The following is a 19,786-nucleotide window of genomic DNA, read 5'->3' as shown; positions in this document are numbered from 1 at the left end:
AAATCATATGTGACATGCTCATCACAAGTGTAGTGGCACGGTGGCCTGGCTCCACGCATGACTCATTCATCCTGGCGCACAGCAGGGTAGGGGCTAGACTGGAGGCAGGCGCTGCGCGTGACGGCTGGCTTGTTGGTGTGTCCATAGCCAAGATACATATTCTTTGTCTTATTTACTTTTAATCTTTATTAGCATTTTCCATCCATACAACGACAATACAATAAAACATAAAAACCTACAATAACAGCTTATGGGTACATCCATCCATGCAGCTTTTTTTTCTTACTCAAATATGACAATTTTAATATTAGTGGTATCATCACACTTCCTTCTATAATCCATCCATTTTTCCCATCTCCCTTCAAACTTTCCTTCCTGCATCCTCAATGCATGCGTGAACCTCTCCCTAACATACATCTCCTCCACAACACCCAGCCACTGCTCCTTGGTTGGGCGTTCCACCTTATACCAAGCCCTCGTTATTGTCTTTTTACTAGCAACCAATAGTACTTTCACTAGGTATCTGTCCCCTCCTTGTACATCATCCCGTGTTATGTTTGCCAAGATATATATTCAAAGCTGATAAGAAGGTGGAGGTCGTGGCGCTGGAGGTGGAGGCTACAACTCGCGGGGGCACGACCGTCAGGTCAAGGACCACTGCAGACTCCCCCTCCTCTGAGTCCGACCCCACGTCAGAGTCTGGAGAAACAATTTCAATCATTTTCTTTGAGTTTGTCTGTGAACTTGATTATGCATTAAACATTTCATTGTGCAGCCATATTCATTTGATATGTTTTTCTGTTGGCAGTCAAATAAATGCTGTGATTTACCGGGTGATTTAGATGAGTCTTAATTTCCCAGAGGGGAAAATGTTTAATGTGTTCTAACATTATGAAGTGGTCATCTGCGTTATTGTTCCCTGTTTTTGGTCCTAATTTAATCATAGCCTACCACAGAATGTTTGCTTTCCTCACAGCCACATGTTACAGTATGTCCGTGTATGCCAAATCCTAGATGCACAAAACGTAGCTAAAGTAGGCTACTAAGCTGTAGGAGCAAACAGACAAAGGTAGGCTATTAATACCTTCCGAAGAGGATTGCCTTCCTCGCGTGGACCTCACCAACTAGCACATGCACCTCCGTCTCCGAGAAGTTCCTCTTCTTAGCTCTTCGTTCCATGTTTCATTGTCCCGCCTGGGTGCTCCACGCTACCTTTTTAAGCCGGTTCCTTCCGGGAAACCACGTTTGGCCACTCATGGTTTTGACCATATATGGTTGGATTAGGGCGTGGCGAGGGCGGAACACGGGGCGCGTGCGCGTACGCTCTCTTCCCCGCCAGTCTCGGATTTCTCGTGCAGAAAAGGGCGTACGACCTTTTTGATAGATCCGAAAAGCGTGTATATATTCTCGTCGTACGCTCGATTTCGCATTTTCCGCGTTTTCGTCGTACGCCCTCTTTTACACCGGAATTTACACGCTCTTTGATAAATGAGGCCCCTGGACTTCAATTAATCCCCTAACAAAATAAGAAACCGAAGCTGAGTGACGGAACCAAAACAAAACGCGCACACTGTTTGGTCGGAGCTGCCTTGTAATCTGATTGGCTGGAGATGAGGCAGGGTACATTTTTTCTAAACGTTTCATAATTCGCTTTCTGGTTCGTGTCTCCCAGGTGCCAGTAAATACAAGCGCCCAGGTGCCAGTAAATACAAGCGCCCATGTGCCAGTAAATACAAGCGGTGCAAGTAAATACAAGCGGTGCACATGTTTGTGAGTTTGAAATATAGGCCTATTCGTGAACCACAAAAATACATTTGTGAAACAAGAATTTATTTGTGAATCACATAAATATATTTGCAAACATTATGAAAAATAACTACCATAGGTTTTACGGTAGATCTGTTTCAAAATCAATTTTGATTTGTGTCAGCAGTTTCATGGTTCGTGTCTCTCTCGCCAGAATGGTTCGTGTCTCAGGTGCAAGTAAATACAAGTTTGTGAGTTTGAAATACATTTGTGAACCACAAAAAAACATTTGTGAAACAAGAATTTATTTGTGAATCACCAAAAAACATTTGTGAAACAAGAATTTATTTGTGAACCACACAAATGTATTTGTGAATCACCAAAAATCATTTGTGAAACATGTGGTGTATATTGACAAGTATTGAAACAGATCTAACCCCATAGTAAAGCAGTGAAAACTATAGATATTTGTAAGGCCTTAAATGTATGCATTTGATTTATGTGCTGATTTTGATTGTTAGATACCTCTAACGTTGTTTGTGCTTTGTCTAAAAGCAAAGTGAATGATAAGGGGTATGAGATTGCTATTAACCTCTGGAAGGAACTTGGATCTACAAGACTGAACTAGAACCTAAGTCTAATTTTCTTATTCTAATAGGTAGTGCTAAGTGCTAAGTCGTCAGTGTCATTGTGAAACTGCATTGTTATTCAATGCTATTGTGAGAGTTATGGCGCGTTCCAGGCAACCTGTAACTCGTGTTTTTCCTACCTCCTACACGTGAAAATGCTCTGGAATGGCAGTCAAACCCGTAACTTCCCACCCGTGAACTCGTACAGATCGATGTACTCCCAGTTGCGCTGTCTGACGTCACACAGCCCTCTAAGCAAGATGGCAGCCCCCATGGGTATGGCGACAAAGATAACTTTAGGGCAACGTAAAGTAAATTTGTACGTTGTAATCAAAATAATACAAACGATTATGCACTACAACCTGCTATGTGTATGTAATGATGCCCAAATATGTTGACAAGAGATACTAGCTAGCTAACATTAAGGTAAACCTGAACATGACCATGCAAACGGCGAAAAGTCGATGATGTCAATAAATAAAATGTAACGTACAATTTCTTAGCATAGCGAAATTAGGCATACAATGTTTAGCTTGCCAGCTCTGACAATGTGCCAAATGTCAAGCTTTTACCATATCGGCTTGTTTACATTTATCCAGAATGCCACGCATTCAGACAGTTTGCCTGGAACGCTATGAAGTCGTGAGTCGTGACTTGAAGTCGTAACTTACTAGCTCAAAATCCTATCTGGAACGCGGCATTAGTTTCTGCCTGAGCTAGACTAATTGCTGTTGAGTGGCCTGAGGGAGTGGCCTACTCTCCTGGCAGACGATTAGCAATCAGCAGTTACAGGCCTTAAGCAATGCTGGCTTAGACGGCGACAGCGGGAAGGCGACAGCTCCCTCCAGCGCACTACCGAAGGCTAGGGCGACCAAAGGCACCGGGTGACTTATTCAAAAGCGACTTTGTCAAGTAAGACTGTCAGGAAGGTAGTACGTCTACATTTACCTCTGTACCTGTTTTGTTACCATTATGTGTTTGCATCCTATTCCACTTGTGTTCCCTCTCCGGGGGTCACGCAGACACTGGGTCACCCCCAGACTCCGTAACCCCTCTAACCTCATCTATCCTACTGTCTCAACTCATAGAGAGCAAGTGGTGACAGGGGGACTTTGGAATTGCCAGTCGGCAGTGCCCAAAGCTGAGTTTATCTCAGGCTATGCATCCTTGCTCTCCCTCAGCTTCCTTGCTCTCACCGAGACATGGATCACACCAGAGAACACTGCCACCCCCGCAGCCCTGTCAGATGTGTACTCTTTCTCCCACACTCCCAGAGCTGTGAGGCGAGGTGGTGGTACTGGCCTGCTCATTTCCCCAACATGGAAATACTCACTCGTCTCTATTCCACAGTTCTCCTCGCCCTCTTTTGAATTCCATGCTGTCTCTGTCACGTATCCAATCAAGCCCACCATTGCTGTTGTGTATCGCCCACCAGGTCCTCTTGGTGAATTCCTAGAGGAGCTCGATACACTAGTTTCGCACTTTCCTGATGATGGGTCCGCACTCATCCTTCTCAGGGACTTCAACATCCAGAGTGAGAAATTGGAACCTCTTCTCTCTTTCCTCTCCTCCTTCAATCTTCACCTCTCTTCTTCTCCTCCTACTCACAAAGCTGGCAAACAGCTGGATCTCATCTTCACTAGACACTGTTCCACCCCTAACCTGTCTGTCACGCCCCTCCATCTCTCTGACCACTATTTCATGTCCTACTCCCTCTCCATCCCCTCTTCCCCTGTAACTCCTCCTCCTACCCACATGGTTACCGCCCGTAGCCATCTCCGCTCGCTCTCCCCTACTGACCTTTCCACTGCCATCACCTCTGCCCTCCCCGCCCCTGAATCCTTCTCTCTCCTACCCTCTGATACTGCCACTGATCTTCTCCTCTCTACTCTTTCCTCTTCTCTGGACAATCTCTGTCCCCTCACCTCCAGGCCTGCACGCCCAACTCCACCTGCCCCATGGGTGTCGGACTCAGTGCTACTGATAGACGGAGCCTGAGAATAGCTGAGCGTAAATGGAGGAAAGGCAAGCTCCCATGGAGGAATTTCCAATCTCTTCTTTCCACATTCTCCTCCTCCCTGTCTGCTGCTAAAGCTGCTTTCTTCCGCTCTAAAATCCTAACCTCTGCTTCCAATCCTAAAAAACTCTTTGAAACCTTCTCTTCACTACTCCAGCCCCCACCTCCTACTCCCAACTCCTCCCTTCTCCCTGATGATTTCGCCAACTTCTTTGACAAGAAATTTAACGATATCAGATCCTCTTTCCCCCCTCGCCCGGTCAACGCTCCATGCACGAAACTCACCCCCCCACCCTCTCTCCCCTCCCTGCTCCCCCCCTCCTCTCCACGCCCCACCTTATCCCACTTTTCTCCCCTCTTCCCCAACGAAGCCCTCAAACTTGTAACATCTAACTGCCCCACCACGTGCTCCCTAGACCCTGTTCCCTCGACTCTCCTTCAGTCTGTTGCACCCAAACTCCTTCCTAACCCACCTCATCAACGCATCTCTTGTATCAGGATGCTTTCCCTCCACTTTCAAGACTGCCAGAGTCACCCCCCTCCTAAAGAAACCATCTCTCGACCCCTCTGATGTCAAAAACTACAGACCGGTTTCCCTTCTATTCTTTCTATCCAAAACACTTGAACGTGCTATCTTTAACCAACTGTCTTCGCACCTCCACCAGAACGACCTCCTAGATCCCCACCAGTCCGGGTTCAAGGCCGGCCACTCGACAGAGACCGCCCTCCTTGCAGTGACGGAGTCACTCCATGCCGCGAGAGAGAACTCTCTCTCCTCTGTCCTGATACTCCTAGACCTGTCAGCAGCATTTGATACGGTAGACCACCAGATCCTCCTCTCCACCCTCGAGGAGAAAGGCGTCGCTGGCTCTGCACACTCCCTGTTTGCATCCTACCTGACGGGCCGCTCCTACCAGGTGACATGGAGAGGGTCGATGTCGGAACCACGTAGTCTGACTACGGGTTCCACAAGGGTCTGTCCTGGGTCCTCTCCTGTTTTCCCTCTACACTACATCTCTGGGCTCTGTCATTCGCTCGTATGGCTTCTCCTATCACTGCTATGCCGATGACACCCAACTGGTCCTGTCATTTCCCCCTTCTGATACACAAGTGGAGACACGCATAGCTGGGTGCTTGGCTGACATCTCGGAGTGGATGACGACACATCCCCTCAAGCTCAATCTGGACAAGACTGAGCTGCTGTCCCTCCCGGGGAAGGGCTGCCCGCACCGGGACCTGGCCATCACCATTGAAGACACAGTGGTGACCCCGACTCAGACTGCGAGGAATCTGGGTGTGACCCTGGATGACCAACTGTCGTTTTCCGCACATGTCACATCCGTCACACGTTCCTGCAGATTCATGCTCTACAACATCAGGAGGATTCACCCTTTCCTCACTGATGAAACGGCGCAGGTACTCATCCAGGCCCTGGTCATCTCTCGCCTGGACTACTGCAGCTCCCTCCTCGCTGGGGCGCCGGCGTCAGCCATTAAACCTCTGGAACTTGTCCAGAAAGCTGCTGCTCGCCTGGTGTTCAACCACCCTAAATTCTCCCACACAACTTCCCTCCTCCGTTCCCTACACTGACTCCCTGTAGCGGCTCGCATCCAGTTTAAAACTCTGGCGCTAACCTACAGGGCAATGAAAGGAACAGCCCCCTCCTACCTCCAGGCCATGGTCAAACCCTACACCCCCTCCTGACCGCTACGCTCTGCTACCTCAGGGCGACTGGTTGCCCCGTCACTCCGAGGCTCCTGCGGTCGATCGACACAGTCACGGCTCTTCTCTGTCCTGGCCCCGCAGTGGTGGAATGAACTGCCCACTGATGTCAGGACAGCAGAGTCGCTGCTCATCTTTCGTCGCAGGCTCAAAACTCATCTCTTCAAGAAGTACTACAACAATCCTCCCGCCTAAGCACTTATTGTATTTTATTGTATTATATTGTATTATATTGCACTGTACTTTAGATTGCTATTCTTGCACTTTGCCTTCAGCACTAGATTATGCTCTTAGTCACTTGTTTTAGAGAGAAGATGCACTTGTGAGTTCTGGCAAGTAGTAGTACATTGGCTCTTCCTACGTTAAATGCAATTATTGTTAGTCGCTTTGGATAAAAGTGTCTGCTAAATGACTGTAATGTAATGTAATGTATGAACGTTCTTGGGAAGACCAGAATAGCCAAGCTATAATGCTTTTCCCATCTTTCTACTGAACTGTAACGTTAGGCTATCAATAAAATGAACCGGTCCATCTGGTTGCCAATGGTGATACTCATGTGGACGCCCGTCACATAATATGCAATGGCAGTAACGTTAAGTTAGTAAGTAAGTTACAATCACATTAGTCAATCACGTTGACTCTGATGAAGACATCGAAACGTTAGCACCTTCAATAAAAGGCTTGAATTGTCAGTGTGCTCCAGTGACTCCTTGCATAGGAACGTAACTTACTGCACTGTTCTACTCCTGAGAAGCAATGGCCTCTTCCTAACTGATGCGCGAAGAGATCCCTATATTGTTCACAATCATGTTATTTAGAAAAACTGACTTACCCACATTATTCCAGGCTATGATGTTCCAATGTCCTAGTAGTGGTACTATGATAGGGTAGCTAACGTTAGCGTTATGCTAGCCAACTCGTCCGACCACTGCAGGCCCGTAGCCAGCCTTGTGGAAGGGGGGGTTCGTTTTTTTCAAAAAAAGTGGACCTTATCACAGTTTTTTTATTTGATTGTCGGGCGAGTTGTTGATGGGGGGTGCTGACAGATGGGGGGCTATAACGTTAGACGTTTGAATTTCCCAAAAGGTAGCTAGCATTAGGTTGCACCCACATAAGTCTGACTCAACGGATGTAGGTTTTGGCAATAAACCTTGTCATTCGTTGTCACACTGCCCAATCAGTACTGCTTTTTTTTCCCCCCCTATTGCAGAATGGTAATATGTCCAGCCAGACCTGTCTCCGGCGCTGGTAAGCGTAAACGAAGTGTGGAGATAGGTCTGGCTATGCAAGACTACACCCACATTAACTCTAGCAAAGAAGACCCGCCCTCTGGTGTCGTGATTGGATAGTGAAATAATTCTGATTGGATAGTCATTGGATAATCAAGAGTGTCATAAATTAGGGCTGCACAATTAATCGTGAATTAATCGAAATCGCGATTATGACCTCCGCGATTAACTAATCGCAAAAGGCTGAAATTAATGTGATTAATAATTTTGCTTTGAATTGAGTGTGCTAGGACACGGACGAATCACAGGCGCTTATGCTGTCTGACCAATCACATGCTTCCCGCTGAGTGCGCTGGGCGCAGCAATTTCACTGAGAAGACAGATAGCAGTAGGTCAAGACCAGAGTCACAAGAGTACCGAGCTGTGAGTAGTGAAAAAATGAGCGAAAGCGAGGTCAGTGAGTTAGTAGCAAGAAAGGGATCAACGTCCGTGATTTGGGAGCATTTTGGTTATTATATATTAGGGTTATTATATATTAAATATTAATCGCAATTATTAATCGCAATTACCATTTTGAAGCAAATAATCGCAATTATTGTCTTTTGTTATAATCGTGCAGCCCTACCATAAATGTGTGCCACTTGGAGAATTGTTTTGAACATGCAGAAAGGGTTTGTACACATTTGATCTGTGTGTACTTGAACTTTTTTCACCCACAAACAGACAGATTAAAAACCTGCTTACAGATTCAAAAATTAAAAGTACACGTTTGCACATTTGAATGTACGCTTACAAAATGTTTTCACACATTCAAAATTGTCTTCGAAGGATTCAAACTTATTGGCACTAATGGCACTCCATATGCCTCTGGACCACTCTGGCCTGGTTCACTTTTACTTACTGTAGGCAAGCTACGCTACTACAGCGTCCAGAATGCCAAGCACCAATGATGTCATGCCGTGTCGTCAACAACACTGACACATGCGTGGCCTAGCAGTGTAGCGGTGGCTATCGTGCGGTGGCGCTGGAAAACAGAAAAGAGGCCTAAATATCTGGCAAATTCATTCCGCCATGCCTCCAAAGAAGCCCGCTCCAGCCGTGGGCAGTAAAAAAACTCAAGAGAAGAAGAAGGAAAAGATAATCGAGGTGAAATGGAATAATAAATACCAATGTGCCGTTATTGGCTAGCCAGTTAGCTAGCTAGCCTACACAGAGGCGAGCTCTCTGGCTAGCTAGACTAGCTTTGTGCTAACTAGCTAGCAAGTTCACTACTTTGAAGGCACTGAAAATATATTTTCATTTTATTTGCTCCCCAGGAACGCTAGTTACCCAACTTAATAATGTTGACAGCACGCTAGCTTACTAAATACTACATATAAAGTTAGCTGTATACTTCTATCCCTAGCAACAGCTAGCTAGCCATATCAGCTAGGCATAGCTAGTTAGCTAGGTGGCTAAAACTCGCTGAATTAGAACGTGGCCACGTTTGGGATATGTGCCCGTTCAGTCAGCAGCACAGCTTGTTAGATTAGCTACCGGTGTCTGTGGCATGTCGGTGTCATTAGCCCGTGCGTTGTTGTCCTTTAGCCAACTAACATTAGCCAGCTTGTTTAATCAGGCCAGATTGAGAACCTACTTTGTGGCTAGATAGCTAGTTAGCTTACATCATTGTTAGCCTGACAGCGATGGAGCCAACCAGATAACTTCATTCTGTGGTCTGTTCGAACTCTCTGTAACAGGACAAGACCTTTGGGTTGAAAAACAAGAAGGGAGCCAAACAACAGAAATTCATCAAGAATGTCACTCAACAAGTCAAGTCCGGAGGGCCAGGAGGACCCAGACTGGTCAGTGATGCCATGGCCCTGTCCTGCTCTGCCCCTGGCCTGACCTGCTGTGTCCACCAACTGTCTTGTCTGTCTTCAACATGTCACTCACTTAACTATATATAAAAAGTTGTATTTACTGTCTGCACACTCTCTCTTTCTCTTTCTCTCTCTCTCTCTCTCTCTCACACACACACACACACATAAGGCGCATAGTGTTTTAATATTGTTGTGCGCATCGGTGTCTGCCCTGTGATTCTCATTTTCTTTCTCAATTCATGCTCTGTCCATCGTTACACCCAACTTTCTCCCTCTGTCTCTCTCCCTCAATTACCTCTCTCTCAATCACCTCTCTCTCTCTTATCTCTCCCTTCATCATCTCTCTCTCTCTCCATCTCTCTCCCCGCACCACCCTGCCCCTCCAGCCCGGGGAGCCGGAGAAGGGGAAGAAGGTAGACAAGAAGAAGGAGCTGGAGGAGCTGAACGAGCTGTTCAGACCGGTGGTGGCGGCTCAGAAAGTCAGCAAAGGTGAGTGTCCTCAGTGGGAAGTAGGAACAGTAGGACTCAACGTAAGTGAACAATGTTGGTTTACTTACTGTAGGCGAACATACTTATTGGAAGTCGCTACTGTCTGCTAAATGACTAAAGTGTGGATGTGAAGGACTGCACCTGGTCTCCTTCAGCTCAGCTGCAGCTTGCACCAATGTTTACTCACTATCCCTCCCTCTCTTTCTGTCTTGCGCTCCCTGATCCTCTCTGCCCCCCCCCCCCCTTCTCCCCCTCTCCATCACCCTCTTTCTCATTCTCCCCCCTCCCCCAAGGTGTGGACCCCAAGTCAGTACTGTGTGCGTTCTTCAAGCAGGGCCAGTGCACCAAGGGAGACAAATGTAAGTTCTCTCATGACCTGACCCTGGAGAGGAAGTGTGAGAAACGCAGCGTCTACGTGGATGAGAGAGACGAGGAGTTGGAGAAAGGTCAGCCCCCCCCCCCCTTCCACACACACACACACACACTGATTACCCGGATCAACGTTATTATTACCCTGATCAATATCCACCCTTATCAAAAATGGTATCAGCCCAAATTTGCTAATTAGTAGTACACTCAGTATGTCAGTGTCTTGTGAGCTGACAGTGACCATTACTCACTGTTTGTAGTAGGTATTAGTAGCTAGCTGCTGTGCTGGCTTACTTGACTGGCTAGCCAGCTAGCTAGGCTTAGTTGGGATAACAGGTTTGGAAGCTGGCCAGCTAGCTAACGTTAGTTAGTGGAATGACAGGCTTGGAAGCTGTCCAGATAGCTGACCAACTAGGTTCATCATGTCTAACAGCAGCAGGTCTAGTCATCTGTAAGACAACTTCCCACCGACTGCAGGATTTTGCTGACCTCTTGATTTGAACACCAATATCAGTACTTCGCAATGTCACGTCACAGTAAGAAGGTCCTGGGTTCGATTCCCACTTCCCCTCTGACTGTCTCTCTCGGTCAGACTGTCTGTCTGTCGCACCTGTACGTACCTGTCTGTCTGCCTGCCTGTCTGTCTGTTGGTCGTGCCTGTACATACCTGTCTGTCTATCTGACTATAACTGTCTGTCTCTCTGTTTGTTTGTCTGTCTGTCCACCTGCCTGTGTCATGTAGTAATATAGCCCTCTCTCTCTCTCTCTCTCTCTCTCTCTCTCTCTATCTCTCTGCTATTGTGTGTCACTTGCCGTGTGGCTGATTAAAGATCCCTTGAGTTCATGTAATTATGATCATGAAACCATTGTGGTTCATCTAACAAAGATCCAGGAGATCGAATTTTAAATCCTGGACTCAGGATATTGCGTAAAGCCTCAGTGGTGGCCTAACATGCGTTTCTAAGGCTATTTTCACCGTTTTGTCACTTGGAAGAGGAGAGGAGAATGCGGAAGTGATGGTGCCGGTGTGTGTGGCTTGCCATCTGCCGCTGTCAGTTTAATTTGTGTTTGTACTGATTTTGACAGTTGTCACAAAAAATGTAAAGTCTCTACGGGTTTATGATTGCCAAGCGCTTCTGGATATCCAGATTGCTAGCAGAAATCTGGTCAAGTTTGATCTGGGACAGAACTTTTCCTCCGCCGCCACTTGCAGGAATACCTGCTCATTTCTACCGGGCAGCGGCCCCTCCTCCACGGCGGAGGCGACTCAGAAGCCGCCGGGGTAAACGCAGCGGCCGACTGGCGAAGCTGAAAGCCTCTCTGGTGCTTTGTCCCGGGTCTACTTTGGTCGGATGTGGATCCATCCATTGCTACTGTGTCTTCCGTTGCTCTCTGGAGTCTGTCGGCGCCTGGCTGGTTCCTGTCACCGGCAGCGAGGAGTTTCATAGGATCTACCCGCCTCTGTTCTCCCCGTCTCCGCAGAGGAGGGGTGAATCCCCGCAGCCTTCGGCCTCTGGCCCGAGCGCCCCGGACGGCTCGGCACGTCAAGTATAGCACTGGTGAATGCTAGATCCCTAGCAAATAAGACCTTTATTTTAAATGACTTCTTCATCACACGCGAATTGGATTTCTTGTGCATCACTGAGACTTGGCAGGGCGTCGGTGAGTCAAGCTCCTTTTCTGAACTCTTGCTGCCTGTACGTATTTCAATGTTCCGCGGACGACCGACCGTGGAGGGGGAATTGCGACCGTCTATAAGCAAAACTTTGACTGTAGACAACTGTCTTCGGTCTCATTCTCCAGCTTTGAGCTGAACATGTTCGAGCTGGGTCGCTCTAACCCTGTACTGTGTGCGGCGATATACCGACCTCCGAAATACAACACTTCACAAGCACTTCATCACTGACTTCTCTGATTTCCTGGCTGAAATAATGCCTAAATATGACCACTTTCTAATTCTGGGTGACATGAACACGTGTGCTGTCCCTCCAAGCTGTTGGCTAGAGACTTTTTAAATCTTATTGACTCATTTGATCTTGTGCAGTCGGTGACTGATCCCACACAAGAGCGCGGGCACACACTCGATCTTGTCCTATCTTATGATCTATCCGTTTTTAATATCGAAGTTTGTGGTGCATTTTCCTCTGATCATATGCCTGTTTAATTTGATGTATCTCTCCCATGTGATATCGACAAACCATCTGCACCAGCCCGTCGTTGCCGTATGTTGAACCCTTCAACTGCTGTTCGCTTCTCGTCACGTCTCGTCACGGCTCGGCACGTCAAGTATAGCACTGGTGAATGCTAGATCCCTAGCAAATAAGACCTTTATTTTAAATGACTTCTTCATCACACGCAAATTGGATTTCTTGTGCATCACTGAGACTTGGCAGGGCGTCGGTGAGTCAAGCTCCTTTTCTGAACTCTTGCTGCCTGTACGTATTTCAATGTTCCGCGGACGACCGACCGTGGAGGGGGAATTGCGACCGTCTATAAGCAAAACTTTGACTGTAGACAACTGTCTTCGGTCTCATTCTCCAGCTTTGAGCTGAACATGTTCGAGCTGGGTCGCTCTAGCCCTGTACTGTGTGCGGCGATATACCGACCTCCGAAATACAACACTTCACAAGCACTTCATCACTGACTTCTCTGATTTCCTGGCTGAAATAATGCCTAAATATGACCACTTTCTAATTCTGGGTGACATGAACACGTGTGCTGTCCCTCCAAGCTGTTGGCTAGAGACTTTTTAAATCTTATTGACTCATTTGATCTTGTGCAGTCGGTGACTGATCCCACACAAGAGCGCGGGCACACACTCGATCTTGTCCTATCTTATGATCTATCCGTTTTTAATACCGAAGTTTGTGGTGCATTTTCCTCTGATCATATGCCTGTTTAATTTGATGTATCTCTCCCATGTGATATCGACAAACCATCTGCACCAGCCCGTCGTTGCCGTATGTTGAACCCTTCAACTGCTGTTCGCTTCTCGTCTGTGTTTACCAGCGATACTCTACCCGGCTCAGCCAGCCCCATGTGTGTTAACGCGGAGGAGTTAACTCCTCGGTTTGACTCCACCTGTCTGCAAATCCTGGACTCTGTCGCTCCTCAGGCGCTCCAAACCTAAACCTGAGCCCTGGTTGAACGACAGCACACGGGAAGCCCGGCGAGAATGCAGGAGGGCTGAACGTCAGTGGAAAAAGGAAAAGCTGCATGTGTCTTTTGACATTCTGAGGGACAGCTGGCGTAGATATCAGCAAATTGTCAAAGTTGAAAAAACTAGACATTTGTCTGATATCATTTTACAATGACATTCTTGATGTCCCCCAGTCAGTCCGCCTTGAAGCTTCCTCTGAAACATGTGAGCTCTTTCTGCAGTTTTTTACTGATAAGGTAGCCAACATCAGAACTAGCATCCCCACCCCGACATACGACCCCTCTATTTTGGGCACCTGCCCGGCTACTTTTAGCCAATTTGAGCCTGTGTCTCTTTCCCAGCCAGAGGAAATAATTTCCCTTATGAAGCCCTCAGGCTCCCCCTTAGATGTCCTTCCCCCTCGCCTTGTCAAAGAGGCCAGCAGGGCTATAGGACCAGATGTCCAGAACATTAGGAATCACAGCCTCGCAGTAGATGTACCAGTAAATTTTAAACATGCTGTGGTACAACCGCTGATTAAAAAGCCTAACTTGGACGCCTCTGTCCTTTCCAATTTCAGGCCAATCTCCAAGCTCCCGTTTCTTTCCAGAGTTCTGGAAAAAAAATTACTCGTTCAACTGATGTCGTTTCTGAACACACATGGTATTTTGGAAGTGTTCCAGTCTGGTTATAAAGCGCTGCACAGTACCAAGACTGCACTCCTAAGGATTTTTTAATTATATATTTCTGGCTACGGACTCTGGTGACTCTCTTTTTCTTGTACTGTTAGATCTTACTGCCGCTTTCGACAGTGGATCACAATATTCTGCTCTCCCGCCTGGAGCACTGGGTTGGCATCAAAGGTTCCGCTCTGGAGTTTTTCAGGTCATACCTGTCAGAGAGAAGCTTCTGTGTTAACCTGGGCGATGCCGTATCCGCCACTGCATCTCTCCCTTCCCTTTTCAGGAAACATGGAATCTCCTTCCACTGTTATGCAGATGATTGTCAAATCTACCTGCCCTTTAAACAAAACAACCCTGACTCTTTAAAACCGTTGTTGGCATGCCTGGAAGATGTCAAAGCATGGTTAGCTTTAAACTTTTTATGTTTTAATGACAGGAAAACCGAAGTCATGGTGTTTGGTCCCAGCAATGCCCATGTGTTTCCTCCTTCTGATCTAGGCCCTTTTAAAAAATTTGTGAAGACAACTGCCACTAATTTAGGGGTGAAAATTGACTGTGACCTAAAGATGGACAAACAAATCAATGCTGTAGTAGGAATAGGGCTGCTCGATTAATCGGATTTTAATCTAGATTAAGATCTGGGCTGTCAACGATCATTAAAACAAAATAATCGCCATAAAACGATTTTGAACAAATCAAGCGCACCCTACACTGCAGAGCTATACTGTGCTTGACCCCTCCCCCACCCCCCAAAGCCCCAAAACAAACACTTTAGTTCAGAGCGAGACGAGTTGTCAAGCGAGGCGAACGCATGCTCCTCTCGAACAAAACACGACAAGAAGATTATGGCAGCAGAAAGAGAGCGGTGGATGAGAGAGCTAAAACCACGTCAGTGGTGTGGGAACACTATGGGTTCGCGGAGACAGATTTGGACCAAGTTGACACGGTGTGTAAAATTTGCTATGCAGTCGTAGCTGCCCCTCAAAGTAGCCCTTCTCAGTCCCGTTGTCGCATTCCGCTCGCTCATGCCAGACAACAGTCCTTTGCCGGTCCATTCACTTTGCCGTCAAAATAAATTGGTGTCGGCCTATTTAGGAGAGGTCAGATAAACATGAAACTTCACTTACCTAAGCAAAAGGGTCTATTTTAACAAATGCTGGGGTTTGAAGCCTCGGGGCTACCATTAAATAACTTTAGACGCGTTCTGTCATAGTGAAATTATTTTTCCTTCTTCTGTGGTGGTGGCGGGGCTTTGAAGCTTCTTTATTTATCAGTGGCACTTTTATTTATTTATCAAGGTCAAGGTTCACAATTTGTCTCCCATGGGAGAAATGTATCTAATCCAAAGAACATTGTTAAAAAGAAAAGCCAGTCAACATTTAATAAATTAATTGTTATCAAAGTCAATGTATAATTTGATATGTTAATAAAAGGTTAAAACTTGATAAAAATAAATCTATGAATAATCGTGTTAAATAATCGTGATCTCAATATCAATCAAAATAATCGTGATTATGAGTTTCTCGATTACTGCAATGCTTTGTATGTTGGTGTCAGTCAGGCCTCTCTCTCTCGCCTGCAGTTAGTCCAGAGCGCTGACACTCGTCTGCTAACTGGTACACGTAAGCAAGAGCACACTACCCCGGTACTGCCTTCCCTCCACTGGCTTCCTGTGAGTTTTAGGATTGATTTAAACATTTTGCTGTTTACTTTTAAGTGCCTAAATGGCTTGGCACCCATCTACCTCTCGGAGCTGCTGGAACCTTATGCTCCTTCAATGTCCCTCAGGTCCTCTGATCAGCTTCTCCTGGTTGTCCCCAAATCCAGGCTGAAGCTCAGGGGGGATCGGGCTTTCGCAGTGGCAGCCCCTAAGCTCTGGAACGAGCTGCCTCTGCATGTTAGACAGGCCCCCACTCTGCAGGTGTTTAAATCACGCCTCAAAACACACTTATATTCTTTGGCGTTTTCCTGACATAGCCTAAGAGATTTGTCCTTTTTCATGTGACATACTGCGTATGTTTTACTATGTGCTCTTTGTGTGTTGTTGTTGTTTGACTTGTACAGCACTTTGGTCAACTTTGTTCTTTTTAAATGTGCTCTATAAAAAAAGTGGTATGGTAAACCGTACTGATATTTTTTATTGATAAACTAGAAAAACCGCGTAGCTGCTAAATACCTCCGCCCAACAATGCCAGTTGCAGTTAACCTAACTAACCCTATCCCTAACCCTGACTAACTGCTAACCTAACCCTAACGCTAATGCTAGCAAACTAACGCTAATGCTAACTCTGATGCTAATGCTAATGCTAGCTAGCTAAAGCTAGCATTAGTGTTAGAATTAGCGTTAGCTAGCTAGCATTATCATTAGAATTAGCGTTAGCTAGCGTTAGCTAGCTAGTGTTAGCGTTCAAAAGTGCCTTTTGTGATGTCACGGTGACCTTGACCTTTGACATTTGAATACCAAAATCGAATTAATCTAATTAAGTCCAACTGGACATTTGGCCAAATATGTACAAATTCTGTCAAGCCGTTCTTGAGATATCGTGTTCAGCAGGCCAAAAACACCTTTTGTGAGGTCAGTGACCCTTGACCTTTGACCCCCACAATGTAATCTGTTAATCCTTGAGTCCAACTAGACATTTTACCCAAATATGAACAAATTCCGTTAAGCATTGAGATATTGTGTTCATCAGGCCAAAACCACATTTTGTGAAGTCACAGTGACCTTGACCTTTGACCCCCACGATCTAACTAGTTCATCCTTGAGTGCCAGTGAACATTTGTACCAAAGGGGAAGCAATTCCGTCAATGCGTTCCCGAGATATTGCATTAACAAACATCGGACGGACAATGATAATATATGATAATATATCAGGGCTACATACTGTATATTGTTGGTGCTCCTTACATTTTGGTGGGTGCTCCTAGGTTTTTTTCTGGTGGTTTGGAAGTTGGGAGCACCAGTTCTACCAAGTAAAAAAGTGAATTTGGAGCCCTGGTGTTGATCATCTCCTCGTCCTCCAGACACCATGGACACCTGGGATGAGAAGAAGCTGGAGGAGGTCGTCAACAAGAAACATGGAGAGGCAGAGAAGAAGAAAGTCAAAACTCAGATCGTATGTTACTCTCGCTCTCTCCCTCCCCCTCCCCCCCCTCTCTCTCATCCCTCATTTACATTCCACCTGGCTTGTGCTGCATTGTCTATACCGGGATGTGTGCTGAAGCTCTGTCAGATGTGTGACTCGCAGCAGTACATGGGAGCAGTGGAACTCCAGCCTCCCTCCGGTTCCCAGTGTAGCAGTAGTCCAGGATAGAAGTGTAAATCCACCACATCTCCTTCTTTATACGGTCCTTGTTTCCTGCTTCCTGAAGGTGTGCCGCTACTTCCTGGACGCCATTGAGAACAACAAGTACGGCTGGTTCTGGGTGTGTCCCGGTGCTGACACCTGCATATACCGCCACGCCCTGCCGCCCGGCTTTGTCCTGAAGAAAGACAAGAAGAAGGAGGAGAAGGAGGATGAGATCTCCCTGGAGGAGCTGATAGAGAACGAGGTGAGCAGGGAGGAGAGAGGGAGGAGGAGATCTCCCTGGTGAGCAGGGAGAAGGAGATTTTCCTGGTCTTCTTCTTTGTGTGGGTGAGAAGAGGAGAGAGGGAGGAAGAGATCTTCCTGGTGAGCAGGGAGGAGAGAGGGAGGAGGAGGTCTCACGGGTGAGCAGGGAGGAGCAGGTCTCCTTGGTCAGCAGGGAGGAGGAGAGAGGGAGGAGGAGATATTCCTGGTGAGTAAGGAGGAGAGAGGGGGGAGGAGATGTTCCTGGTGAGTAGGGAGGAGAGACGGGGGGGGGGGGGGGGGAAAGGAGGAGGAGGAGACCTCCCTGGTGAGCAGGGAGGGGAGAGGAAAGAGATCTCCCTGATGGAGCTGATAGAGAACCAGGTGAGCAGGTAGGAGGAGATGGAAGAGGTGGAGGAGAACGAGGTACAGAAGAGTGATGGGAAAGGAGGATAGACAGAGAGAGAGAGAGGGCAAGGGAGAGGAGAGAATAGAAAGGGAGATGGCGGAGGAGGGTGCCCTACTAACCAGTTGTGTGTGTGTGTGTGTGTGTGTGTCTGAATTTGACTGGGCGTGATGTGTGGTATGGTGTGTGTGTGTGATATGGTGTGTGTGCAGCGCTCGGCTCTAGGGCCCAACGTAACGCGTATCACCCTGGAGACGTTCCTGGCATGGAAGAGGAGGAAGAGGCAGGAGAAGGTGGCGAAGGCAGAGGAGGACATGGAGAAGAAGAAGGCCGATTTCAAGGCTGGACGCTCGCTCGGGGTGAGGGGCAGGAGGGTTGGTGGGAAAAAAGGCTGTCCACAGCGTCCATGAGTGGATGAATCATGCCGCGGACCACCTTCAACCCCAACCAGCTGCTGAACATCGACAGAGTTGCAGATGGGCATTGGCAAATGTGTGTGTTGATTTACAAGGTGTGTGTGTGTGCGCATGCGTGCGTTCCTTGTGGCAGGTGAGTGGTCGTGAGGTGTTCGAGTTCCGTCCTGAGCTGGTGGATGATGATGATGAGGAGGCAGATGACACGCGCTACGCCCGAGAAGAGGAGGAGGAGGATGAGGGGGACGAGGTCACCATGGAGGTAGGACTGCCCCCCCCCATCCAGATTAGAGCCCACCTCACATAAGCATATCACCTACTGCAAGGGGAAGAGGCCTAGTCAGTAACTCAATACAATGGTTCATCTCACTTCATTTGAAACACCTTCCAGGTGCTAGGCGGTAGTTTAAAGTAAGTACATTTTATTTATATAGCACCTTTCACAGAACAGAGGTCACAATGTGCTGCACAAATCATCAAATATTTTAAAACAATTAAATTAAAAAAATAAAGTTAATAATAGTTAATAAATAAATAAAGTTAATAATAGTAAATGCTGTGACAGCAAGCGTTGTCCCCCTGTAAGGGTCCGCTGTAACTCCTGGAAGGCTCTGGTGTAACTCCTGGGTGTGTTCTCCAGGTGGAAGACGCAGGGGCGTTCCAGGACATAGACCTAGCCCGCTTCGTGCCCCAGGAGGTGGATAGCACAGGCATCACCGTAGCGACGGTGGACAGATTCAGCACCAAACGACGGCCCACACAGGAAACGGACGGTAAGAACAGGAGGCAGACGCGCCCTGTTAGAGACCACACCTCTAGAGTGACTGTTTAGTCTCTATAGGACTATATGAGTGTGTAATGTATGCTGTAGAAAGGTGTGTCTGATGTATGTTCTATAACTGTGTGTGTGTTCCCTGTCTCCCAGATGACCAGCTGAACGGAGCGTGTGGCGGAGTGGAGGAGAACGGCCTCCATGATGAGGAAGAGGAGGAAGAGGCGGAGGCAGTGCCTGTAGACGAGAACCTGTTCACAGGAGAAGACCTGGATGAGCTGGACGAGGAGCTAAACACACTGGACCTGGACGACTGACCCGGACGACTGACCCGGACGACTGACGGACAGACTGGTTGGCTGGTTGACACGAGAGGATTATAGAGGATGTAGAGGAGATGGACTATGAATAAGAAGAGAGATGAAGACTAAACTAAAGAGATTCACAATAAATATTCTGATGATCACATCCTGTGGCTGCTGCTGTCTACTTGGTTCTCACTCCTTTCCTTCCTGTCCTCCCTCTCTCTCTCTTTCTCTCTTTCTCAAACATCTACACACAATACCCCATAATGACAGCGCCAAAAAAACGTTTTTTAGACATTTTTGCAAATATATTACAAAAAAATAAAATAATATTCACACCATTTACTCAGTAATTTGTTGAGGCACCTTTGTCAGCCTCAAGTCTTTGGTATGACGCTACAAGCTTGGCACTGGCACCTGTATTTGGTGTATTTCTCCCATTTGCAGATCCTCAAGT

General features: G+C 47.1%; 1 protein-coding gene across 1 annotated transcript; it reads left to right on the top strand.

Annotated features, from left to right (window-relative positions):
- The first annotated feature begins 8,339 nt into the window (after positions 1 to 8,339).
- On the top strand, positions 8,340 to 19,461 carry zc3h15 (zinc finger CCCH-type containing 15). The gene is made up of 10 exons (XM_084447364.1): positions 8,340 to 8,489; positions 9,083 to 9,187; positions 9,592 to 9,694; positions 9,988 to 10,140; positions 16,910 to 17,001; positions 17,258 to 17,437; positions 18,052 to 18,198; positions 18,389 to 18,514; positions 18,893 to 19,025; positions 19,178 to 19,461. Exons 1-10 carry the CDS (start codon positions 8,415 to 8,417, stop codon positions 19,339 to 19,341), a joined length of 1,278 nt encoding a protein of 425 aa, XP_084303490.1. The 5' UTR covers positions 8,340 to 8,414; the 3' UTR covers positions 19,342 to 19,461.
- Positions 19,462 to 19,786: the final 325 nt, after the last annotated feature.

The sequence above is a fragment of the Borostomias antarcticus genome (assembly GCF_949987555.1).
Source record: "Borostomias antarcticus genome assembly, chromosome: 12".
NCBI classification, from domain to species: Eukaryota; Metazoa; Chordata; class Actinopteri; order Stomiiformes; family Stomiidae; genus Borostomias; species Borostomias antarcticus.
The sequence above is the reverse complement of the archived record's forward strand: the minus strand, read 5'-3'. Positions and strand labels throughout refer to the sequence as shown.

Excerpts from the sequence above, each read along its gene's own strand:
- zc3h15 (XM_084447364.1), top strand. The coding sequence starts at position 8,415 with ATGCCTCCAAAGAAGCCCGCTCCAGCCGTGGGCAGTAAAAAAACTCAA. Across the intron at positions 9,188-9,591 it reads GGCCAGGAGGACCCAGACTG|CCCGGGGAGCCGGAGAAGGG; the intron begins GTCAGTGATGCC and ends CTGCCCCTCCAG. Across the intron at positions 17,002-17,257 it reads AGAAAGTCAAAACTCAGATC|GTGTGCCGCTACTTCCTGGA; the intron begins GTATGTTACTCT and ends TGCTTCCTGAAG.